General features: G+C 41.5%; 1 protein-coding gene across 6 annotated transcripts in view; it reads right to left on the bottom strand.

The window, feature by feature from the left end:
- Positions 1-5472: 5472 nt before the first annotated feature.
- LOC111250350 (blastula protease 10-like) overlaps positions 5473-27393 on the bottom strand; it is a 92653-nt gene continuing 70732 nt past the window's right edge. For 2 of the 6 annotated variants that reach the window (XR_002673318.2, XM_022805466.2), the window contains one exon: positions 22527-24361. Coding sequence is in view for 1 of the 6 variants with exons in the window: in XM_022805466.2 (XP_022661201.1) it covers positions 24238-24361 (124 nt within the window). In the remaining 5 variants the exon portion in view is untranslated. Of the gene's footprint in view, positions 6377-7608; positions 7669-8170; positions 8296-12318; positions 12552-16651; positions 16806-19966; positions 20877-22526; positions 24362-27393 lie in introns of those variants that run through there. The other 4 variants (XR_002673309.2, XR_015326122.1, XR_002673311.2 and 1 more) reach the window with 4 other exon arrangements.

Genomic DNA, 27393 nt, shown 5'->3' with positions numbered 1-27393 from the left:
CTAGGACAGCCGCTAGTCCTTTAAAAACCTTTACTTGCCTAATAGTATATCTGTCAACATAACAGAAAAGCAATACGTTCGATTCTGAGCTTCTCCTGAAAAAGGTGGGGTACGGGTATGCTATACAAGAGTTGAACGCAATAGACTGCCTTGAGTCGTACCGTGATTATGTGTAGATGTTTGAAAACGAACCTTTATCATATGGAATATGATAAAGGTTCGTTAAGTAAACAATCACTAACCAGTTGACTTTTTGGGCATATCGCATTCGGGGTGTCGCTCACTCTGTGATATTCGCCACCTTTCTGGGCCCCTTTAGCGAGGCCTTTGACAGAAATACTAATAAATGATCAATTGGCATTTATAGCATAATGCCAACTTATGTCAGGTGGCTATGAAGATTCTATTTCTTACTTTGTGCGCTCATGGGAGCAGCTTGCAGGGGGGTAGCAGAACAACTTACTAGATGACAAAGAGTATACTCTAAACGACACTGTACCTCAAAAATGGTTGCGGATACAATGAACAAGCCATTTTGCTTATAAACAAAAGTCCTACTTATCTGATATCACTGATAACTTGCAAATGTAAAATAGTAATTATGTCTGGTAATAATTAGGATTAATAATAATAGCCAGACTTGTGAAATGTGCGGCCAGTCAGGTCTTTAACATTTTTTGATACCTATGTAGTTTTTCAAGCTCGGCATTTGAAGATATACAACACTCAATGTGCCTATACATCAAACGCGCTCTGATCCGACTGGACAGCGTGTTTTACGTGCTTCTAGCGATATCTTAAGAGAGCAAAGAGGCTGGATTCAAGATCCGTACTGTGTGGCGTTCTTTCTTGCTTCTCCCGTTCAATCGATTACACACTTCCGTTACTGTTACTACAGGCTCGGGGGGGACTATTTCGCAAACGTCGCTGACGCCCCCTAACACCCATCACTACTCTGAACGCAAGCAGCTTCTTCCTGCATACCATCGCGATGGGGTTAAGTAGAGCCGTGGTCGGTCGAACCGAAGGCAAATGGGCGCTGGTGCGAGCCCTAGCGTTGTATTCTACAACTGTTACTGATGCTATCTATCTACGACTGTCGCAACAACGTGAACAGCATAGGGGGTGTGAGCTAGTGGCGATCTATGGCGTCGGACAAGAGCATTAGGCTGGTAAGCTAAATTGAAGAAGTGTATTTGGCGCCCGGCTACAGGCCTCTTTCAGCTGGTGGTGATCAAATTAAGCGACGATAGTGAAAATCCTTTCGCTCTTAAATATCTACGAACTTGCGAAATAACTGGCTTCCTCGTATGTACTAATGCCCCGCCAATGTTCTATTTTGACCTAGAAATTAGTAAGAATTGTCACTTATTTACATGTACACATTATCTTTATGTGAATGAGCTTATTCCTATATTAAAAAGATTTGACTAGAGCGATATTTAGGTCCGCTCCGCCAAATTATAGCACTTTTTATGCGCTAGGTCCAGATGGTATAAATAGGAAAAAGGCTATTGCGTTAGAGAGATACTGTGGCGACAGTCGTATTTTATATGGATCATGCTGGAACGTCCTGAACAACTTGAGGCCCTGTAGGCCAAGCTTGTTAGCCCTGTACTAAATGACACTTTTATGCCAAATGATGCCTGGTGATTCACCTCGCTCCGACCAAGAATTGTTTAATGTCCTATAACGAAACTATAATACATAGACTGCAGGATGCTGCTGCGTATGCTGTGTTAGCGCAGAGACGTTTAAATAGTAGAAGTACTCATGTCAGTAGTAACTTCGTTAACATCTGTTCTTACTTTTTAGTTGCGTGGAGTTCGTACAACCTTTAGGTTTACTCCAGCAGTAATTGCTATGCATTAAAGCCTAACGGTTCCTAAGGTGGAGAACATTTAATGTATAAGAGATTGTTGTGAAATGTCGACTTCTGTTAAACTAGGGGCCTAAATGTCGCTAACATTTTCGGCAAGTTTAGGCGCACGTAAGGGCGTATTTTCCTACAGTTATTTTTTTTTCAGAAGGCAGTCCTGTAACCGTTGTTAGTCAAATTTGTAACCCTAAACAAGCAATATCTTCGTTGAGTATGGAAATAAGCATGCCTGTTTCCGAATATTAATTAGTTATAAGCTAGCGCCTTATAGATGCCAGAAATCGGTGGATCCATATTACCCTATGCGTTCCACCTGGACATCCGCGCCACCCATGCGTATATATATATATATATATATATATATATATATATATACGCATGAAGAATTGGAATAACGATTCATTGTTAGCTTCAATGGAAAATATTTTGATTAGTATGATAGGTTCTAGCAATAATCACTCATTTCGGCATGGGCACACAAAGTTGGATCTGCTTTGAAGCTCTGAGCGCTCACCCGGCGAATCCCCAAAATACACATAAATATCATTTGATATCTGCTGCTCAGGCCACTTCACTAGCATAGGTCAGCATATTCCCATTGTGCAAGCATTACTAGTTTATCTTCTACTGATGACTCCCCTAAATTGGGAATTTTAGCCCTGCAAAAGATCGAAAGAGGCAGGGACTAGGCTTACAATGAGGTAAAACATATATTTATAGTTAGGAAAAAGATCCTTTGCAATCAATTAAGAGTAGGTTTACTGTGAAAACAATGCACCTGTCTCGACCGTAAGTATTATTTTTTTTAATAGAGAATCTATTCGCTCTTAATTATGAGTTTCATTTTTATTTAACTGTTCGCTATACCCTAATCCTCCCTTCTTTATTACAGCAGCATGATCCAGTAGTAATGCTATCAGTATTAGGAAACTAATCTTGTTATGTTAATCTTTATTGTCGTTTCGTTGGAAATAGCAATTTATGTGCAGGGAAACTTTTTTTTACCCAGTGGAAATTTTGTCCTCGTCGTACACGTCCTAGACCGCTATGAGGTAAGCCGTTTACACACAGCACCCTTTAGCCCAGTGTAGCGTAGTGAAACAAAAACATTGTAAATATTTATTCAAACAATGGCGCGCTGCCGAATATAAGATCAACGAGTCGCCGGCAGAGCTTCATTCCGGTCCAATGGCTGACGTTTGCTCCAGGTTTGCTTCTCTGACCTGATTTCAGGATTTCATGATATTCCGTACTTTAAGCAGCAACAGCCGCTGTTACAGCAGCAAAATGCCTAGCACAGGCCGCCCTCAATCAGCGGATAATGCGCCATTGCTGGCTGCCTTATGATGGTTTAGCTGGAGAATATAGATCCGCTCTATCTATTGTGCCATTATCAAAAATAATAATTTCAGTTAGACTTGGCATAGCAAAAAAAAAAAATTCTAAGTGCTGTGAGAAAGCGTTGCTGCCTTCAGGCTGGCTGTACGATATCCTCTCGAAAAGTTCATCTAGTGGTACATAGCTATATAGCTGTTGTTAAACGAGAATTGTTTGCCTTTTGTCTAGCTTGATAGCCTGAGGAATATTGAAAAAATTTAGCTATAGCTTAGTTTTGTAAAAGCTACAAAAGAGAAAGTATAACACAGATGCCTTTACTAATTAGCCACACGGGTAGTGCTGTGTACGTATTGGTATGGATACGTATTTTTTTTTTTGGTTTCTAACCTTTTCTTGATGCTTTTGCAGCTCCCTTGCAGTTCAGTCTTGATGTGCGATACTTTAGGATCGTTTTCGATTCCTTGGGTCGGTTGTTTCTCGTTGATACTTGAATCAGTTGTCTTTGGAACACCCAGTTAGAACGTACCAGTCTGTATGAATCTTTGGTCAATCGTCCAATAAAGCAGTTGTGTCAACGAGTGGGAACACTGCTTTTATATCATACATTTAATCTTTAATGGGCCAGCCTATCGTTTCGGTAGCGCACAATGACGTTCGGCTAATACAGTATACTCTCGTCGAAATTCTAATGTCTGAGTCAATAATTCAATTGTAGTTAACTAATATCAATTATATGCTGCGACAATCTGCACAAGAACGAATCCTTTTTCAATAGCGTAGCTATAGCCTTACATGCCTGCTAAAGTGATTCGCCTTTACATAGCTGGCACTGACCAGTGCCACTGTGAAGTCTTCCAATAATAGACGCGCCACGACGTTCGTAGAGAAGATGGTAACTTCGGTTGAGGGGCCGAAGACTAATTTTTAGAAGTTTAGAGGTATACGCTGTAACTTTATAATACGACTGCCATGACAAACTGGCAGACACAGAGGCATGTTTTTTGACGCAGCCTCGACTGGACAAATCACTGCGGATCGCTTGACGATCCCAAGGTACACGAAGTTCCCGAACGTCGAGGTGGCCACCCAACGGTGCTGTTCATATTAACTAGAACATAGACGAAAATCGGCAAAGCCCATTGTATAATATAACATACCGAAAGCACAGTGCGGTAATGGTATGACCCACGTATAACTAAATTCATACAGCTTCTGCACGTAGAAGCATACACTGATAGACGTCCCTCGTGCAAACGTACACACAAGGTTTGAACGCTTAGATATTTTACGTCGCATCCTGGCAAAAGGATAGCTAAACAACAGATTATTACGAAATACAATTCCCATCAGTTTTGAACCTTCAACCGGTCGAAAAATTGACCATGTCCATTACATAAAACGGCATTATACAAATATGGAAGGTTACTGCGGATTCTTACAGACTGCAGTGACAAAACCTTATATCGCCTATACGATCTGCATTAACGCCGCGACGAAAATACAAACATGGCCGTCATGCGCGATGTAATACATTTGGAGTTTCAGCATTGGAAGTTTCCTCATGCAAGCATGATACGTTTTAATTTCTATCTGATTTTTTTCCTTTGTCGTCCTGCTTTGCTTCCCCAAGAAAAAACTAAATCAGAATTCATTTACTCTCGCGATGCAACGAAGTCATTTAATACATCATACTTAAAAGCTTGTAATTGTTCCTGGAATCTAACAAACTAATAACCAGTTGGAATTAATTCGAATGTAATGGAAGAAACTTAAATTAGAAAAACTTTTTCCCTATATAACAATGCTTTGTCTCACCGAGGAGCTGGAATTGAGAGCCTTAATCCAAATGCGTGTGGGTACCTTCGTACAAAACGTATTGTCTCTATTATTATTATTGTCTAAAACGATTCCTGAACTGATCCTTTTTTTTAGTAGAATTTTACTTTTGTATGACGCTTTAACTTAATCGTTGATACACAGTGATTAGATTATCAAACGTATATATTTTAAAAAGGTCGCCCAATCGCGACCAACTGCCCCAATTGGATGTATAGTTCAGCTTGAAAACTCAGGGCCACTGAATGTATGAACGTATACTCACCAATCACGCATATTCCGCAAAATGGGCGTGAAGTTTATGAAGAAATCACGCAGTTTCGAACGTTCGTTTTTACTGCCCGTAACATAGTTTGCTGTTTTGACCCCGCCTAACAAACGCTTGCCCATGAAACTTCGAAGGCCTTCGATCTACTCACTCATTTATGTGCGCCGTTTGACTCGTGCTACTTAAGAAGATAAAGGCCGGTAAAGAGTAACGAACTCTTGCAGGGGGGACTAGAGCTTCACTTGAACTCAGCGACTTCGGAACTTCAAAAGTAGAAACAAACGCGCTAAGCTGTAAATGCCAGAGTACCTTCCAGATTATTCCGTTCCTACATCGTGACGCTGCGTACAAGGATAAGGGGCGAATGCATTGAGGAAAACTAAAACGTATATAAACTTTTCCGAGGGCTACTATAGTAATAATTCTTCCTAAACCTGTGGCAAGATGTTTTGTACCGGACATCTTAAATTGTATTTATATGAATAGAGCCGAACCTAAAACTACCCTAGATCTAAAAAGCTTCTCGTAGTGGGTTTAGCTTAAATATGAAGGGTACACTTTGGAGAATCTTGATTGGTGCTGGCATCTTTCGGCGTCGTTACGCCATGAGAAAACCATGGGGATATTTAGTTTTTATACCCTTGTACTAGCGGGTTCTTCTTTACTATGCTACTCATCATTAACGATTATAGGAGTGATGAAAGCCAATTGACAGGCTGATCCCTGTGTCCAACGGAAGTCTCGACTTGTGCGCGTTAGTAGTTATGTGTTCGTTCTGATGAGAAAGCCGACAAGAATGAGCGACAGCGTAGCGATATTTGGTCCAGTTGATGTTACAAACAACATCCAGGCGGGATGCTGGCTGGCCACAAACAGTGCTTCTGATCTCGATTCAAACTAGGAGCGGAGCCTTTACCTCGTTTCCGCACATTAGCAACGTTACGTTCAGTGGTAACAGGCATGAACTTAACGGGCGACAGAGAGGTTGGGTGGTTAGCAGAGGTTTACTTTCGATCTAAGCCGAAGCCAGCAGATGGCGGTGAACAGAGTTCCTTCTGAAAGGGAGACAAGTAATCGGTTAGGGAAACCATGAGTCCTATCAATGAAACAGAGAAGGAAAAAAAGGGAGCGTGCGAATTGTCTGTCCGCAGAGAGTAAAAGGAAAGACTGCTACTATAAAGAGAAATTGAAAAACTTTCTGTTTATCGCATCTTGCTTTCATTGTTTTAGAGCACTGCATACACAGCTTTAATATAGATATGATTGAATCTCCTGTAGTTTTGCACTAGCTAGGTGCACTTCACTGGTTAAGCATGGACATTGCAGGAGTCTAACACACCGATAGAATTTACATAGCGCTGGGGCGACAATGTGACCCTACAAGTCCGCTAACAGTACTTTGAAAACCTGCGTAACAGTCTCTAGATTGAATCTCGATGAACTCGAACGCCAACGTGCTGATACTAAGTGGCCGGAACTGATACAAGTCCTTGCGCATTGAGCTACTCCTCTTGGAAGCGCTCTATTTCCGTAGCAGCGTCTACCCAACCTTCATTTTACTCAATTAAACTTATGGGCTAAACGCCATTTTCACAACGAAATAAACTACTCCTTTGAAAACGACGCCATTCGTCTGTTCTGCTCGCCGCTGGCGGCAGAACGGGCTCAGTCCGTTTTCAACCCAAAGCGGCACCGTAAACAGTGGAAAATTGAATTTGCTCCTACATATTTAAATTGATTCCAAACAAAAGCAAGTAATGGAGTATTACTGTTTTGACGGGTCCATTCGTTTTCACACATTTACACATGTATTTACTCACGGGTTATGTGTCATAGTTGTAAATATTTCCAATAGAATGTATAGAAGTTTACAGCGAGAAAAGTGAGAATAAGGGATGATCGGCTTTATCTCTAAATCGTCGAAAGATGTAATAGTATTATAACAATAATAGACTAAAATAAAAAAAAAATAGGCGGGTCGAAACCGACATGTGCTGTTCATACGAAACAATTTAAATGTTCTTTAAGAAAATTCTACGAATTCCGAGTGAGATAGGTTATATAATGACAGAACGAATAGTGTTCCTAAATAGCGCTTGCTACTGTGAGCTCGGTTCCCTATTTAAGGAGTGATAATTGCAAATGGAAAACGTGATCTTTTTTATAATAGATTTAATCCTTTCAATGTTTTGAAAGAAATTTCGTAAAGATTTGATGAACTAATGAAACATGCCAACTGAAGGGGTTTTAACCTGCAAAAATGAAGACAGTCATTAGCCTTGCCCACCTCAAGCTATTGGTTGTTTCAGGTTCAAATCCGTGCAAATCTCTTGGGCTTCAAAGTAGCCTACAAGAAATAATAGCCAACATAGGTTCTGTCTTTAGTTAACAGATTAATGAGTCTATGTTCTGTCACATAATGTTCGGTAAAATTAATGATTATGATTTCCAAGTATTTGCATGCAAGTACGGTCGGATAGTGTTTGGTTTACTTTGAAATAGCGCAATGTACATTTGAATAAGAAAGCCGAACTGCCGACTTTACAGACCCTTAAACCTACTAGGGCTGTCCTAATATAGGTGTCGTTCACCTTAGCGAGTTTGGTTGTTACCATCTCTATTACATATCGTATTGATATTTTGCTGCCTTGAGCGATGCCAGTCAAGAATAGTTGCAATCAAACATATGATCCTGACGCAGCTCAGATTTAGGACTGGGAGTCTAACTCTTTATTCATCCTTTTATTGGTTCACTTCCTAGTGGGAGCGAAAAGTTTCAGGTAGTTCGAAAAAGGAAAGGCTGTAAATGCTTGGGAATCGATTCGAAGTTCCTAATGGTCGTTCCCGACCCAAGCGATGCACCGCAAAGTGGAGCAAGCCCTCGTCCCCTTCGTCTATCACTCGTATCCGTGGGGCCCACGGGCTATCTGTCCGCTAGGTCCGCCTGTCGCTTTGGTAGAGTGGTTTTTGACAACTGAAAACCAAGAAGAATGCTTTCAGAATCGTCCGCGTTAGTAATGAAAGCTCAGAACAGACAAAGCCCTATCAAGGATAACAGTAACTATGCCTTTTTAGTTGTGTTTTTTAAACCGAACACAGCTAAATGAAGCTGGTAGATATCTGCCTCCCGATGTAGTTTTTTTTTTTTTTTTTTTATTGAACAGCAAGTTAGAAGAAACTGATGTTCAATTAGGTATAGTATTCAGCGATGCTTCAAATCCCTGTCTACTTGAGTTGTATAAAGGTACACTACAGCCATGTTCTTCAACGGTGCGTCAGCAGACAAGAAACGAAATCAGCTTGCCACATAGTTCCATATTCGGTTAACAGAAAACAGTCATCAAACGAAATAATGTAAAGCCGTCATTTATTGTTAATTCCTTCATGTACGAAGCTCAAGTACGTTTTATCCGATAGTAACATAACTTGCTTTATCATACTCGAAGAAGAAAAGAATAGTACGAGAGGAGACTACCGAAGGAGATCGGTAGATCAGAAACTGCGGTAAAGACATTGTTACAGAAATGATTATCCCGAGTTAAGACGACGTAAAGCATCGCAGGTCAATGGATGGCGACGCAGACGCGATGGCAAAGAGTCTGGGTGAGGTCTTTAAACCGAATACGTTATTCATTTCCTTAAAACGGCAGCGCGGTAACGACATTGACACGACAACAATAGTAGTACTAGTTATGTAAACAACAACGATGCGACACGAGCTACAACAACAAATACTTAAAGTTTAGTAAAATCAACAATTCACCTCTGTAGAGGCCATTCGGATCTATCAACCACCATGAATTCAATCTGTCACTTTGTTGTTCTTGGCAATGGTCGGACGTTTTTGCCTAAGAGTTTTCCTTCGGTGTTAGTTGGGCCTAATCACTTTACGGCTAGATTGAGGAAGTCCTGGTTAATTTGGTCAACCATTTAAGTTGTTTCTCTCGTAGTCCTTTGAACAAGACGCTTTATCCATTGTTGCTACTATCCTGCCGGGCTAAAACCTTCAATTTAGAAAGCCTCGTTTCTTTTTTTTCTTGCGTTTACTGCTTATCTTTTTTCTTCTTCTTCTTGGTAGCGATAGCAAAGGTGGACTTGTCTTGACTCAACTTCCTTCGGTTGGAAAGGCGCTAAGCCCAATGCCAAGCGGAGATGCAATATGTGACACATCGAAACACACGAAGGAAAACAAAAAGATAATAAAATCCCAGTCGAGTTGCTCACTTACCTGGGACTGACGCTCAACTCGGCCGTCAATGGCCCGCGGCTGTATCACACCTCAATTTCCACAAAGGCCAGTAAGGTCACAACAACAGCAGGCGAGAGCCTTTCGCCGTTCCCACCTACCCTTCTTTTTTCACTGATCACCCCTGAGGTCACCGCAGTCTTACGAGAGCTAATGTTCTTCGAGAAGAAGATGAGTATTGGATACGTTTCCCTTACTGCTAGTCTACCTCCCTTTCTACCCAACCTGTCCAACTCCTCAAGGTCTAAACTTCCGAACTTTACCTTCGCTAATTCCATTCTGTTTGTGCGTGCAGTCTGTACCTCTTCCTTACAGTACCGTCCAATTCTCCACTCGCTTCCCCGCACTTCGCTCCTTTTACTTCTGTGTTTCATCGCATACGTGCTTTTACTCAAAGGGAACCACTGAAAAAACTAAGCAGAAACCTATCGGAGAAGATGTGGATGTGAAATCGGATGAATAGGTCGGAGCCGTCTAGTAGCGGATGGACCAGGGATGACGAATAAGAGATACTATGACCCATCCAACTCGAACCTAACCTAACCAGCTGGCCACCAGCTCATTCAATGGAAGGCGTAAGCGGCGAACGAAGCAGTAGGCGCTGGTAGCGTCGTTGCTGCTGCAGTCGGAATGTCGAAGCATTGCTAGCCGAGGATGCACGCTGGGAGAGGCCGCAATTGACTGATAAGAAAAGCCTGCTTTGAGGGCCACAGTTAGCGATTTGCACTATTTACCCTGCTGCACTCGCGTCGATACGCGCATGAAGACACAAATAGACCGACCACTTTTGCTCTCGTCACGTTCGCGTCTTTCAAATGTTAAACCAGGTTTCGTTTCTTTCGACGGTCCATATCACCTGAAGGACACCGAAGGACACATATCATCTAACTTCAGCACTATTTTTCTGTTTTACCCCTTCGCTGCTGCTCATGGCGTTTACTATTTCTCAAAGCGGATCCTTTTTCTTTAATTCTTTTTAGATTTTCACGGGCGGCCACAACAACGTCCGCAGCAGCTTCCCCCTTCTATTTATTAGGGATTCATGCTGCCTTGTCGTGTTTTTTCTATCGCTTGTTCGTTTCTTATTGTCGCTTCTGTGTCTTGGTCAGTTGTCTATCGGACGTCTCGCTAAATCCGCTTAACGTGTGAATGCTGACTGTATCAGCAACGCTGCCGAAAGGACGTCGGAGATCAGCGGTGGAGTTCAAAGCGGAGTTCGTCGTCACCAAGCTTCGCACTCCATTTTCTTGCCCTCCTTTCCGTGTAGCTGCCCATAAGGGACACTAAACGCAAGCTCTGTACATGGATGGTGCGGAACGGCTAGCTTGCTAGGGCGATAATGCAAGAAAGCGCTTTATGCGATCAATGCGATAGCTGCAGTTGCAGGAAATCGCCTGTCCAAGCAGCTTTGTTATAGAATCGTTTGCCCTTTAGGGAACCAGTGATAAAGAATCACACAGAATTCGCTACTTCCATTGAAACGGACATTTGGTTCCCGCCGCGCGCTGTCGAACGGCTTTTGTCTTTATATATAGGTTCCTGAACTTGCGTGTCGACACTCGGCGAAGAGCAGTAGAAGCACATCAGCCCTACAGTAGCCCTTCGCGAAGTCCAATCATATTTACTGAATGCAGTCATTTGAAGATATGCTGATATGTCGTCTTTTAGCATATTCTCTTTAACAAAGTTCAGGTTAAACAAGCACTGTCAAACGGTAATATTATCATTCTTACGAAAAAAAAAATAAGGATCTAGGAGACATTAGCATTAAAGTCATTTTTATGCATCCCTTGTTACTAAACAATGTCCCAGGGCAAACTTACTATTAGGGTTGTGCACTCATTCATAAGCCTCGTGGATCTCTTAGACTGTAAAATACGAAAACGACGCCCATTGAACCAGCGGCCCCAGCTCTTTCAACAAGAGATCTAACCGTTTAGGCCACCTGTGTGACACTCCCACCTAATACCTATATTGTACAAACAGAAAATTATCTGAGACGAATGCTCTGTGAAAGCAATCTCTGTTTATCAAATTATTTCCTGTATTTTCTCATTTGAATGAGATTATAGCGCAATATATTTCGCGCAGCATTGACTTATAATGGACATGTAAATAATTACTTCAACCATAATTATTGCGCAGTATTATTTATTATATAATCTTCTTTATTTACACAAGCTTAGCTCTGGGTCGCATCTTATTTAAGTCAGTGGCGTCCTGTTATTGTAGTAGTGTAGCTTCGTCCTTAACACATAAGGTGCGATAAAAACGTTCCTAGAAATCCAGAATTTCGAGTTCGCAAGACCTAAATATACTCGGAAAATTTTGTTTGGATCGACGTCTCCTTTGAAAAGTTGATCGTATGAACTAATAATGCCCCTCTTTTACTGAATCCCAGGTCATCAGTAGGCGAAGTGCGAATAAAATTATCTGATCGGTAATATTTTCAGAGGGGTACGAATGGCCGTAAGAGTGTTTCTGACAATTTTCAACGCGTCGACCATGATACTCCACGTCTATGCTTGGCAACGATTCACGTATACTGTCCGTTATTTTTTATTAGCTGCCTATTTTATAGTCCTGTTCACTAAAGCTGCATTTGTGTGCCTATACAGGGCAATAGAGTGTATAGTGGGACTGCCTAGTAAAGTGAAAACGCTTTTGTTGCCCAAATATTGTTTAACCGTACGATTAATACGTGAAAATTACGTGTACACCTAGCGGTAACGTGTAATAATTTTTTTTTACCTGGAGGTGTGATCGTTGTCTTCTTCTTCTTCTTCCCAATAACGTAGGGATAACAGCAAGGCAAGCGGAACCTCTGAGAGGGCGAAATGAATATTCGTAACGTGCCGTTCGTGCCCGAGCATGACATCGCACATTGTAGATTTCGTCCTGTCCCTTTTGCAGAACGGTGCACCATTGACACACACCGAGTAGTTCCTGAACACGACGGTCCACGTTCGATCTAATAAACAGGGCTGTAAATATAGAAACACACCGATTCTTAAACGTATACAAGCCAAATCTGTTTGCGGGTGATGTTTTCATGAGCATGAAAAGTAGTTTTGGGTATACGCTTTTTCGTGCTTTAGCGACTTAAAAAAAATCGGAAGTAGTGAAATGTACGCTTGTATTTATCAAAGCTATAAAACCGGTCCTGGTGGAGTTTTAGCTATCTAACGAGCTGCCAATTGGAGCTTGGGTTCAAAATATTCAAATAAAATACCATGTTTTTGAAGGCGGACCTGAATGGGTTTAAGTCTTTAATAACACCGTACAGGCTATGGCGTTATCACCTTATCGTAAATACGATTAAGTTATACGAAGTGTGAAAGCTATACTGAAAGAGTCCGTGGACTTCACCGTCGCATTATTAAACCTACAATTCAGAGCTAAGAAAATGGTCGCTAGTATTACAACTTCCCAAAAAACTTTTCGACAAAGTAACAAAACACGCAAATTAACACCGGAAAACTGTAAATATCCGTTTAACATTATACATATATTAGGACTGATGCTTACATGATCCGGTACGTCGGCCGGAGCTGACGGAGAATGTTCAAAAGGCATATTTAGAGCATACATAATTACTAGGCTATACTGTATCTGATCTACTCTAATTCTATCGATACGATAGTTATCTAAAGAACGTAATTCGTTGCTTTTCTTGTTTCTAAGTTAATCAGTAACTTAGTATTGGCTGTCCAGGGGGTAGCCTTGACACATGTCTACAAATAGCCGGGGCACTAACTTCCTATATGCCACTCGTGCAAGAAAGGCACCGATATACATTCTTCATATTATCGAAACGGTTTTATGGGGTCAGCCGAAGTTCGCCTTCGACTAAACCGCCCTGAGCGATAGTCGAGTTTGCATTAAGCCCGATAGACGATCATAGCTATTCTGTTAGGAAACACCGCAATTACTTGTTGAAAATTCATAAAATAAATCTAGGCCCCCGCTGTAATTAGCTTGCGCACATTAGAAAATATTACAGTAAAGATAACTAGTACCATTAATAATCGATCCTGTTATAAATAGCAGAGATTGTTACGTTAAAATTCTGACCATAAACATAAAATGGGCAATTGTATTTTCCTAATTGAAATTATAATGTGAAAATAGCCGTATCAAAGTAACCACCGCATTGGTAGAACGCTTACGACGGGCGAAATAAGTAAATATTTAATGGTCGCCACCTCGGAAAAAAAAAAGTAAAGGCATGTCGTCGTATGTTACCGGTCTTTATCAGCACAGGTTCTGAGCTGAGGCGCGTCTCTGTTCATCCGCCCGAAGCCGCTGCAGCAGAGGAATGACGTTTTACTAATAAATAACTAAAATAAATTAATAACAATAATAATTGAAGTAAGTAATGTTAAATAATTTAAAAATGATGTTTTTTTGAAACTGTAAAGTATTTCGGTTTGTTATTATTATTAACACGATGCCAGATATAGAGAGGAGCGTACAAACTATTTTTCAATGGTTCCGTAGATTTATTTTCAAATAATAGGTTCGATTTTTCTTACGCTCATGCTCTAAACAACGTACTGATGCTTGAAGGGCATAAAATGCCCCATTGATATTTTCCTATTCTCTCTTGTGACTGGAAGCAGCCAGCCCCCTCAATGGTCAATGCTAAGTTTCGGATTTGCATAGTACAACTAAGCTGCGAGAATTCGATTTCGGTTTCGTAACATTCATAGCGTGCTCAAGTCGCAGGCTCCGAAACGTAAGGTATAGTCTGCTTCGGCGAGGAGCTGGTTCCCGCTGCCGCAGTATGTAAAGCTTTCATTATTTTTAAGAAGTGATTACATGTTTCGGATCTCGTTTTGCTGGTACGCCGAAAACATTATGATCTTGTTAAATTTTATCCTTAGTAATTTAGAGGAGACAGTACAGCTGCGACATTTTTTTCCTTTGGTGCTATGGGATCTTTAGCAAGGAACTGTGTTGTACAAGAAAAACTTAACAGTCAAAATGTTGGCATCGATGTTTGGGCAGTCACACGACTTTTGATTCGAGTACCTTTATGCCACCAGCATCAGCGTGATATTGTATATTACAGAATGCGGATTGCTTCGTTGGCAATGATTCATCTTTTTGCCTGTGGCTCTTTCTCCGTTGTTAACGGCGTCAGGATTGACTCGCAGCGTCCAAGCAGATCGTGCTGTGTAAGCCAACACTTTGTAGCTCTTTCGTTAGCTTCGTCGGCGTCTTTCGGCGACCTCGGGCAGTCGTCGCCCGCGTCGCTACGATCTTTTTCAATTTTGTTTTTCAATTTCAATTGTCTTTCCCTTTCCAACGCTACCAAGATAAACGCTATTAAGGCAACAGGATCCGCTGCTCTCTGGGTGTGCCTTTATTAGCATGTTGCAGATCAACGCACGTTTTCCGTTTGTATTCGCCTCTCTCCTTTTCTGTCTGGTGTACCCGTATAACTATGTAGTCACGCCTCTATGCCGCGTCGCCTACGAGATTCGGGCTGCTTGAACCTCGGTCCGTTCGCTGCGTGCTAGCGTTGCAACACGTCATTCGTATGTACATACTGTATTCGCTTGCATCTTGCGTATAAATGTAAAATGCTATAAAGCTCATCAGTAATCATAATTACAACCCCACTATTGTTCTGAGGTCGTTCAGAAAACTAAAGCGAAAAAAAGGCACTTACAAGAAAATAATTCAGTCTTCAACGCGTCGACAGTCGTTGCCACTACGGCGATGCGACAACTCGGGCCTAAAAACCCGCACCAATGCGCTTACTATAATCTCCTATATTTTAACTTAATTATTAAGTTAAAATTAAGCTTAATTATTAAGCTTTATATATAAACTTAATGTTATGAGTCATTTTCAGCTTCGGGCAACAAGAGGCAGCATAAAAACATTATTTAGCTTCTTGAGAGATAATTTAATAAACGCATAATGTAATGTATTATTGGTTTGCATTTACAAGGCGTCTTCTATCAATGCTATATTAGGATACATCGAATTGCGTCTAGTTTTTTTTAACTTGAAGACATGCTGTATGTTCTTGCAGTACACAAACACTTTCATTGACAACTTCGAGTAACTTTAAGCAGCTGGGCAGACTCGTCCATAATTCTAGGTTATTGGACGAGTTGTTTCCGGCTGATCGTTCTATGGTGCCCTAACAAATTGAGAAAATATCATGCAATGTATAGATTTACTGGTTACCAGCCTTTACCACAACACCGTTCCGAGGACTTTCGCGTTTCCGGTGTCCGAATACTTAAAATGTAGCTATTTAATTATGCGGATGAACAAAAAAAAAAAAAATATGAAAATACATAGTCCGACTAGGCGCTGAATCCTCGTTGCCTACGTACCCCGGATGACACGATAGGCATAACAAGGCAGAGCTCAGTGCATTACCGTAAGTTCACATTCAAATAGTGATAGCAAGATATAACAATATAGAATACATATAAATCCGCCAATTGGGTCAGTTTCTCCTAGAGTACATACATTTTCATGTTTTTTTTCTCGATAAGTTCAAAATTCATTGCCACATTGTTGCGAGCCAGACGAGACGGTGTATGCAAGCTCGTGTTAATATAATTGTTTTAAAAAATTTCATTGCCTCTCTACTGCCTAAATGTGCAGACAGTTAATGATTAAGTTCGCAACTAATCGAACAAAACGATCGTTAATAGAGGCCTCTTTTTCCAATGAAATTGCTATTGAATATTACGCTGATGTCGTAAAACGATATCGATAATTTTCTAATCAGCCTAATCTATGGCCCACAATGAAATTTTCGGATCTAAATATTGCGGGAGGCGGCATAGTCCGCGGTTCATGACTGAACGGAAGAGCCGTCGGTGTTGTCTAGAACACATTTCCTCCACCTAATGTTCTTATGTCGACTGGTAATTTTGCTCTACTAGGTAAGACATATACAATTTTCAAGCTCATATAATCTTTTTCTTATCGTAACGTGCGGCGTAATTATTTATGCTTCAAGTGCACACATGCTGCTCTATCTTTCTATTCCTCGTTCGACTCCTGAGTGTATCTACGACGTTATCCCTTTTTCAGTTCAATTTTACTATACCGGGGGCTTGGAGATCGATTCATGATAGACGGATGACATCGCTGCCAATTCTTGCGTCATTGTCAGTTCTAAAGTAGAAGTCGATCCTGTGTCGTCCCGGCATAGTACTTAACCCAGTCCACCCTGAAGGTCTAATGTGGACAGTGATGCGTTCCTAGCGAGAACGTGAAGAACGAAGCAAAATAAGGTGATAGTAGCTTTCTTTGTTTTCATCTAGTTCAAGGCACAGCTAATACGATGAAGTGCGTAAACGATTTCGAGACGACTTCGCTTTATGACGTTTGCTCTGTTCGTTCGGCCGCGTTGTCTATTACACTTCTAGAGAAAACGCAATGCTCAAAAAAAGACATATGGCTGGGAATCACACCTTTGTTTGAAGCTTTACGTCATGCATTTTGAAAAAGTAAATTTTGATAGTACCTATAGTTGTCATGGTAAGGTGCTCGGACTAGTGGCTACGTGCATTCCATTGTCACGCGTTTTCTGTGATGCAATTACAAACCTTCATCAGTATTTATATATCGTCTTGCGATCTAAGTTGTAACAATTCCACCTTTTTCTAAATGCTCGAACTGGTCTTATGGGATTCGGTGACCCTCATATACCTCAATAGAGTCTTAATCAAAATTCCTTTCTATAACTTTGATACATCAAAGGCAAATTTTTGTTTTCATTTAAAGCTCCTTTGCCGCTGTCGACTCATTTAGACAGGTATAATTCAATTGAATAGAACACCAGCTACGATTCTCTATACTCTACATACATCTATACATACACAGATCGAAAAATACTACATCCCCGCGCTAATCATTGAATGATGCTCTCTGCCGGTCGTTGGTATCTGTTGGAGATGCGTATTTGCATCTACTGTGCATAGGTCTACAGAAACAAAAAAAAAAAGACCACGCTCTAGTTAAATCTGATGCTCTCTAAAATTATAATAATGCCTAGACTTAAGAGGCCATCTTCAAATTTCAGTTAATATTTCATATGTTGATAGCAAACTGTAAAGGGTCGAATATGATAAGTTTCCTTTGATGCGCCTAATCAGGACAGATTGCCTTTTCCTAATTAGACTGAGCTCGGCTCCCAGCGGAACATGATAGCAAAACTTATTAAATATAATAAACACTTACATCTCATTCTTTTGACATATTTCTGGTGTGATATAGGAAAATTACGACAATCGCTCGTTTGAGAAGTTAGGGCTCCTAGAAAAAGGAAAATGCAAAACCTGCTTGACGCAAGATTTCAACAGACTTTTTTTTATAGATGATGTTTAATGCGTAATAATATTTTTTGGGCCCCCCATTTGCCGAAAGGAAACTGGTAATAATATTGAATGTTTGCTGCTTTGGCCTCCCTCTCCTTTTCGTATGATGCGGCGCTTTTCTCAGCTTAGAGGACAGCCACTTTTAGCTCCAGGCTTTGTTGCGTTCTGACCTCGTTCCTCTTTAAAATGGAACAAGAGTGCTACCGAAGCGTGGCATCACATCATATCCGGCGGTCCCACCACTACCGTCCTATGTAGCAGCGGCGTTAATCTGAGACGAGTCTACTCCCCGACACTCTGTAACTGTCTTGTTTCGTTGGTGTTACGATTCGCCGCAGCGGTAGTGGCAGCTGCAGGGTGCTGTGTGGGGTGCCCGACCCAGGCACGGATAGGCAAATCGTCAACCAAACTTGCTACTCCTGGATCTTACCGGACAGGGAGCTAGCTTCTTACGTGAGGCTGACTTTACGTGATAGTAGGGGCGAGTGAAACCCCAGGCTAACCCGCACGAGCGGTCTATCGACCGCCAGTCTTACAGGCAAATCTTTGCCTCAGCTTGTCTCGCCTCTTACCTTACCTTACCCTGATATTCTCATCGGCAGTAGCCGCGGAAGCATAGAATTTTACCAGCAGACTGAGCGATCACACGCTCTGCTCTTCCTGTTAAGCTCCCCTCTTGTTGGCTTCATTCGCCAATTGTTCCAACTACTCTCACCTGCTCAGCGCCTTACGCCCTTTATCTCCTACTCCCTTCGAACATGCATAAACCAGAAACAGCATTACTGCCATCACTCTGGGTTGCAGGCCATTGCTTGCGCTCCCGCAACTGATCTGTCTAAATCTCACCCAACACTTCACCTTATCGTCATCCTCGATGTTCGTCCGCGGTCTGATGGGAACAGCAACGGTGACACGGCTGGCGGCATCAACAGTACCCTCACGGCCACTAATCCTAATTGGGTGTCCGTTTACGACCAGTTTCTACTACTACTATTGCTATTTACCACCCAATTTGCTATCGCGGAAGTAAAAACCCTCTCGAAAAGGAGTGTAGGTCCAGGATGGCGTGTGTTCCGTTTGCGGTGTAGTACCCAAACTATTAACGTATAGAGAGTTTTTAACGTATATCGAACGGTTAAGCTGTTTGGTCGGCTTCCTCACTGGTTTCTGTGCTGTCCGGGTTAGCAAACATGGAACGGAGTGACGATAGTAATACATACACTATTGACTTGGCTGATCGACATCAGACGGCAGTAACGGTCTTCACCTGTGTCCTTTGCCGCTGTTTAGAAAAAGTCGAAAGCACAAGTAACCGCGAATGCATAACGAGTCAAGCGTAGAGTGCCAATATGAGAACGGCCAGAAAAGGACTGTTCATGCGCTAAAACAAGCTTAAACAGACTACTAGCGTTAAGAGACGCAACGACGGGTAGCAACGGCATTTGGAGGCGATTATTTGAATCTCCTATGTGTCTTCTTCCTGTCTATACTCGTTTTCATTTAAAATGCGTGTGATACATTCAAAGCAGAAGATGAGCTAAATCTTTGGAGGCATCGCGGCGAGACTAGTGATAACGCCATGTATTGCCGCTTGTTACTGGACGATAATAAATCCGGACGATGCTAGGTGATATAGAAAGTCTATGATGCACCATCGATACGTTTTCGAAATCTATGATTTGCCAAATCATATATATATATGTATATATATATATACGATGATTTGACAGTTCGAGCGCCGTAATCCTATACATACGCAACACATCTGTCGTTCGAGCAAGGTATTCTAGAGGTATATTAGGCTACCTGGAGCTAGTTAGCGGGAGCGAGGAACTTAAAAGCATCTAGAGCTATTAAAAGGGACCAATGATATATTGGATGTTTACGTGATTAGCGCCTTCCAAACAGCTCTATTTTTGTGATTTGCATTGCCACACGTAAGCTTGTTGTCGATCGGCTTGTTTAAAAGAATCGACGGTGGAACTTACGCTACCTATCGCCCTCATTGAGGCATGAAAAAAACCGAAATTATACGGACTCACCTTAACAGCAGGAAGGCTGAAAGCATTTCTCGATCCAGACCGTTAGTGAGACGTGGCGGTTAGGTCGCTGATTGTCCTGGAGTAAGCACACAGTGCACTGTTGATTGCGGCATCACCAGGTTACACGTGAGTTTATCCGACAGCGTTTCTGAAGGCATCCCCTTCCTCTTCGATGCCATTTCCTCCTCTGACTCTTCTCTTCCGAGAGATCCAGAGTGATGCACGTCTTGTTTATAGACGAATTGTTAGACTTCAGGCGAAATGTTTGCAGGCAATAAGTACAAAAATTGTCTCTAGAGTATAGCAGACGTTAGGTCAAGAGAAACAAAAATGATTGCGTTCGTTCTTCAAAGTCGATACTTTCATCATAGTACCATAACATCTGTTTCGAGAGATTCTATACGAAGCCGACAAGGAGTTTTCTGAATCGAGGCAGCCTCGCGAAGAAGTCTTCCGTGATCTCCGAAAAACTCATCCTTCCGTTAGAGGTGTTGAAATTTATTATCTTCTCTGTAATTCCCCATTTTTCTTAATTTTGTTCTTAGACTAATTATAGCGTTAGTAACATAGCGCAGTTTCTTTGCTCCATATTTCCGCCAAATTTTATCTGCGAAAAAGCGATTTTAGCTGCTACTTAACGCTATCTATGCCCTTAGGCATATCGTTTTCTGATGGCAGATAGTCTGCTTATAACTGTAAAGAGCTAAGAACTTAAGTATCTGGCATGTTTTGCTCAGCCAATGGTAGGTGACTTAATGACTATTCAGAACGTTTCGACTTGCCAAACAGTTCCGGCCCAGCTAATATGTGTTACTTGGCTTCCTAAATACGGATCCGTGGTTACGGTCGCCTCATCATCGACCTCCTTACTTCAAGATAAAGAGAAGGTGCCTCTTCGCTATTTGATCCCCTATATCGTATCATGGAAACAGGAACGCAGTTGAAAAACAGCGTATTAATATTTACAAGCTACTGTCCAGTGTTCTCGTTGTTCTGACACATCGTTATTGTATCATTTTTTCATATGCCACCTATTTTTTTCGCTACCACATATGCTTCCCAGTATATTATTAACATATCCAGCTTAAGCTATGCAACATGATGTGTTAGAGCGGAAAATGCATATAAGTAAAAAATTAACGCCTATATTTTTAAGTCGATCATAAAAAAAAGACAGCTCGCTGAGTAAAAATACCACATTAATATTGAAAGCTGTTTCGAGACGTTATCGAGTGTCAACCATAACCACTCTAAGACAGTAAACTGTATTTGGCATTCAGTTCTCTGCATTCATAGACAGGATTGCGCTCAGCCGAAAACTCTCCGGTGCGCAACAAAACGATACCATCAGGCGGGGAGAGTACATATCATTTATTACATTGCCTAGGGAACCTCATCGCATGTCGTCGTAACGAATATTAGCTGACCGATTTTGCAACGTCTTCCAACTATTTTAACCGTAAACGCATATCTTTAGGCATTACTTGCGCGGTCCACGCGGTTACAATGATATGGCTGACGCATGATCGAAAACCAGGAACCGTCATTTTCCCATGTAAATCTATGTTACTACTTGGAAGCGTAAAGTCTCCCTGCACTCTGCTAAATAAGCACAACTGGATTTAGATAGTCATCGAAAAAATCTCGAGCTCAGCAGCGCTCACCTACCTACATCACGCGGCCTACCGTCGACACGTTAGGCTGTCACGGAAGCGTCACGTTTAGCTGTAAGCCAGTGTCTACGTATAGCAGTATAACAGTTCGATATCAACCTATGAGTATAACTATCGAAGACTGCGTAAAAAGACGGGTTACTATATAAGCCACCGCAAAACAAACTTGTTTCCGCATTAATTTTTCGATCTAACTTTTACGAATGATAGAGCACAATAAGATGATCGTGTTTAAGGTGAGTCGGTATTGCATAATAGACGGCACGATCTTGCCCTTGAAGTTGTTATTAACAAGCTACGAATGTTACTACGAACAATTTGCTCCAGATCACAGAATTGCTTATTAGTGACGTTATGAAAACACAAGTCCCTGTTTCTTACGAGAAGACAAGCCTATTTCAAATGTAAATAGAACATCGCTGAAGATTCGTCTCATACACCCAGATCCTAGTTGAGTTTATCAAGGCCAGAACGAGGGTGGCGCCAGGTGTTCAGCAGCCTCGACAGATTCAGTATATGTTTACCTCTAGACTAATTACTAGATGGCTCTAAAGTGCGGTGGAAACATTGACTGGAGAGTTTCCTCTAAACCCACAATCACGATGCAGCATTGCAGCCTGGCCGACATCGTGAGACGCGCGCGATTCAATCGTAATTCGATAGATGTGTGTAACCAAACGACACGCAATACTCTGTTACAACATCAACCTTGTAGGAGAGTTTAGTCGAAGGAAATCAAATTCGCGCGAAATTATCATCGCTAAACTCAGGCCTCAGTATCGAATTAAAACCCTAGGTATTGAAAAATCGTCATGGCAATTTATACCTACATGGTATGTGAAAATGCCCTCAGAACAATGGAGGTAGATGAAATCAAGATTCCTCCCTTAAGCTTAGTGACATTTTATTTTGCAGATGCGGTAGTATTTAACAGCGAAGCAAAACAGTTTTCGTGTGCACTTGTTGCTTATATAGTTGTTAAACTTTCCGGCATTTATTTCCCTATATTTTTCAAGTAATGTCTAATAAAAACGCATTGAGACAGAGTTTGAACGTATACTTCAATGGTGTAAGTAAAAAATTACGACGTACCAAAATTCATAACGAAATAAGTTACGGGCTTACTGCCGTAGCACCGGCGACGCTTTGGCGAATCGCTGAGAGGAATAAATTTGGCTAACTTCGCGAGAAAATATCTGTGAGACGTGCCGAAACCTTTTAAAGGAGCCTAACAGTAGTTAATCCGAAGTTTATTTACTTCTTACTTAGTATGATTTGTACTAAACGTTTCATTGCCTTTTTTTTTTACGAACTTTTTGTTTTTATTTTTTTTATTTTTTTTTTATTTTTTTTTTTACGAACGAAGTGTCTCGTAGATGCGTACATATCAACACGGGCTGAAACGCCAGTTAGGCGTAAACCGACGATCACCTCTAATCCACAATTTTAAACAGTAACAAACAGTCATTCCTATATCGTTCTGCAGCTCTGCGCATATTAGTTCTGATCGTATACGTCTATAGGGCGAAGAAACATTCATATTATATATAGTTATAGATAGCTAGAATGTTTGAGAATCTACTATGCGACCATTAGTATAAGCGAGTGCGACAGTATTGACGTACCTTTAACTTGAAACATATGCCTTACCCCTGAAAACAACAACCTCCATTGGCAGCGCCCACACGTTCGTTTCAAGCAACATGACAAATAAGCCCTTATAATTTCACTGCTTTGCATCACGTTATAGGCGTTGCATGCTTCCAACACCAAAACTCCAGCTTCCTCTAAAAGGAACTATAGTCAAATAATAAGGTCACTATGGTGAAGAACACCGATATAAGCTAACGTAGAACAAAAGACAGATATATATGTATATATACTGGTGGATGAGTGGATAGAATTATCCGCACTGCGAGAGGCTGTGTACCAGCAGCTACCCATCATATGTTGAAATTTGCGGTGGTCTTTTGTTGCTATTTTTGCCGCTACATTTTATTCTATTTTCGTTTAAATTTCGTAATAGTACATGCGCATACATAAACGTATAACGATCCTGCTAAGTACGAGTAGATTCTTATTTCATTCATTACCCTGATTTCGGCGAACAGTTGCCACTAGCTGAGGATTGCCAATGATTTACCGTATCCTTGCTGTCGTCGAAGGGCCGCTTAGATGTCTTCCAAATCTGTTCACTTCTGGAGTTTTTCAAACAGTAGGCAATCATACATAGTGCACGTAGTAGGAAAAATTAGAGAAAGCAGCGTTTTAGAAACAACGAAGTTCCCTTTGTGCACTTTCTGACTGGTCTCATACCTACAAAGTTGGGATAGACAAACTGCGCTGCTGGCGAGCAGGGAGAGCTTGGGAGTCTAGGAATTAAAATGGACGGAAAACTGAATAGTGGGAGACGAGAATCGACAACAGGATGTTGTCGTGCTCAATAGAATTGAGAAGAGACATCGTAATGAGTGTTCGCAAGGTAGTAACCAGTAGCGCGTCGGTGGCGGATGCCCCCAGTTTCCACACGGCCTTCGACTACGTCACAAAATCAGCGGTTGCGTCACCCTACTGTCGATCTGCCTGTTCAGTGTAACTCTATTCGAACGATACGTTTGCCTTGAAAGCCGACGAGGATTTTGACGCCAGCTTGCTAGTGATGATTATGAGGTTCCTGCCCGCTGATGTAAATCCTTTTCCCGCAAGCTCATCCCCACAGAACCTGCAAGATAATATCCGGCCAACAGCAATAACATTGATAACAACAGATGAAAGATTGTTCGCCTATCGTGACAACATGAAAAATATAGACACCGAGAAGAATCTAAACATGCCCACGGTTGTATACCGAGTACAGGACCTAAATTGACGTTTTTACTAATGCTCGGTTATTAAGCCGTATCTAAATTGAAGCTGAGATGTTTTATATGCGCTAGAATAATATACCTTATTATTTAGCATAGACAGTTATGTTTATTCCATACAGTTACTATTTACGACAAGTACAGCTTCGGGAGCTAAATTACTCGGTAATCCTTTTCAAAACATTCCCTCATTTATCCGCAAATCACTTTCAGTAATCGTGTGCCAAGCGATATTCCTAGGTATAAACTCACTTAGATACAAACAACGATAGAGTTAAATTTTAGATTGACAGCAGGTTAGAAGTTCTAAAAACGCGAGAACCCAAAAATCCAAATTGGTTTTAGAAAGATTAATTAATTTGCAATTGACAGTCGATATTTTCCTTCTCCAAAATAGCCATAAGTTTCATAAATGTATTAAATAGTCTTTTTCAGCTGTTCTAACGGATTGTTGAGCCCTTTAGATCTCAAACCCGTCAAGCTTTTTCTTTCCGATTTACGTTATCGAAATCTTCCTCGAATTTTTTAGAAAGCGTATAACGCAGATTTCTAGTTCCGGCAGAAGGGTAAAATAAATTTGACGAAGGGTTCGTCTGGCACATAAAAGTATTTGGATGTTAACTTATTTTTGTTAGAATTGCGAAAGTGACGCGTTGTGTTTCGATGTGACGACTTTTACGTTTGGTTTGAAAAGATCTGGCACCAAGAATAGCGGATGGACACCGTGCCATTGTGACAAACAGTTCATCACACATTCAGAAGCCGTACTCCTTATAAGAGACTTGGAGAGACAGACCCCGATGCGGGAACGATACGATCGTCGACCGCGCTTTATGTCTGAGTCCTTTAGGCTGGCGCAAAACACAGCAGTGTTAAGTAAAGATAAATCAGAGCGTAATTCGGTTATTCATCCCCTCCTCTCTTAACTTGCCCCGTGCGGGGGCATAGGCAACAATATCATAATTGAAAAACAATACACTTTCCGTCACGTATTTGCTTATGTGCTTCCTTATTTTGCGTAACGTACATGAACCGTATGTGCCCGATGAGCTAGGTATTTTTACTTGTCTCGCATATCTGTGAATACGCGCGTCGGCGTCTGCTGGAACAAATAAAGCAGCATAAATACAGAAGGGAGACTTCGTGGGCTGTAACTTGCTGCGTATGTAAACAACGTCGCTCGCCGGACTGATAGCTCTACGGAGGTAGGCGAGGACGACGTCGTCAAGGCTTTCCTCACACCACCCGTCGCTATCGTACTAGATGCCCGGTTAGCATTGAGGATATGTGAAGTCATACACTCTACAGAAGCGCTGATCCTAGTACGGATTAGTACGAGTCCCAGTCTCCAGTTTGCGCTTGCATTGAGCTTCGTCGTATCACGTACGCCGCCTCGAATTCGCGTTGCTTCCCGGTTCGCCTTAGCCAAGGCAACAGTGTTGCAACTCTACTAATCTAATCCTGCTAATCAATGGGAGACAGGGCTGCTGAGCAGCGATAGAAAATTGTGCGTCCGTCAGTAAGCTGAGTTTTATCGCGGTTAAAACGCGAGAACGAAGTATTCAGTTGTCGACCATCAGCGACATAGGCAAGACGAGCTCTCTAGTGTTTTCGTGCTACATAGATACAGCTGTCACAGAAAAGCTACATCGTGTGAGTTCAAGCAAAAGAAAAACAAGAGATCAATATTGAGTAAAAGAACCCCTTCCAGGACAGATAGACGCATTGAGTAGAGGAAAAGCTCGACAGAAAACGATATGCCGATTGGCAAGGGCTTGTCATGGGAGCGGCCTTTGAGAGGTTTTCGGAAAAGAAAAAGCGTGGCGAGAAGGTAATCAAATTTACAAAACGTTACTCGAATTCAGTCTGTTCGTCTGCTAACGCCTGCTGTGACAGTGACAGCAGCAAAAACGGTCAAATGCAATGCCGAAGTTGAGATTGAAGGATAGAACGTACAGATGCAGGAAAACTAGGCTTCACTTAAGATGTCTTGGCCTCAGTTTCTTGATGGCAAAGAGCCAAGGCAAATAAAGCAAACCGAGTAGCAAAGATGCCTCAAATAGAAGAGGTCTACAAGAAGTCCTGCCAACCACACGATCCTTGAACACTTTGATCAGCATGCAACTCCATTTTTCTATGTAGAAAAATAGATTTAAAAAAGAAAAAAAAAGAATAAGCAAAGTGGGCAAAGAAGAGGGGAGTTCGCTTAAATACGCGAAACAAAATACAGTGCGGAACAAGCTCGTTGCTTGTGGAATACATTAACAAGCCAAGAGCAAATAAGGAACCGCCAAATCATCGATTCGGCCAGCATCAGAAATTAGAAAGTGGACAGAGAACTGACATTTCTATAATTCTTAGTAAAACTATTTCATAAATGCAGATGAGGTCAATACAATCGCGTCCTAAACAGCGTCTCTTCGAACCCGGACTAACCGCTACAGGCCGATATATGTGTAAAAGCTATTGGATGTTTAATACTTTTGAAAAATACCATCGAGATACAGCATATGCTCATTTGTGTGACAGTAAGTTTTCTAAGGTTAATACCTTTTGGCTTTGGAGCACGCCAAAGATATGAAGTAGAGAAGCTAAACGGTTTTGTGTACGTATACACGTAAATTATGTCGCGACAGCTATATTGGGCATGGCAGTTCGTCGAGTAGAAAAGTACAGCGAACAAGGCGATGGCCACAGGAGCACGAAGCAAACGTGAGACAAACCGTCAGATGAAAGGGACACACCGTGTTCTGACGTTGCAAACTATAGACGACAATCCCGTCACGTTAGATTTGCCAAGAAACAGTGTAGCTTTAACTTAACGTATTGGCTTAAAAGCACGCATGAGCAAGAAATAGGAACGCACGAAAAGTAAATGAAACTTGAACTT

This window comes from Varroa destructor, unplaced genomic scaffold (assembly GCF_002443255.2).
Source record: "Varroa destructor unplaced genomic scaffold, Vdes_3.0 BEIS01000004.1, whole genome shotgun sequence".
Lineage (NCBI taxonomy): Eukaryota > Metazoa > Arthropoda > Arachnida > Mesostigmata > Varroidae > Varroa > Varroa destructor.
This window is presented reverse-complemented; position numbering and strand designations above follow the sequence as displayed.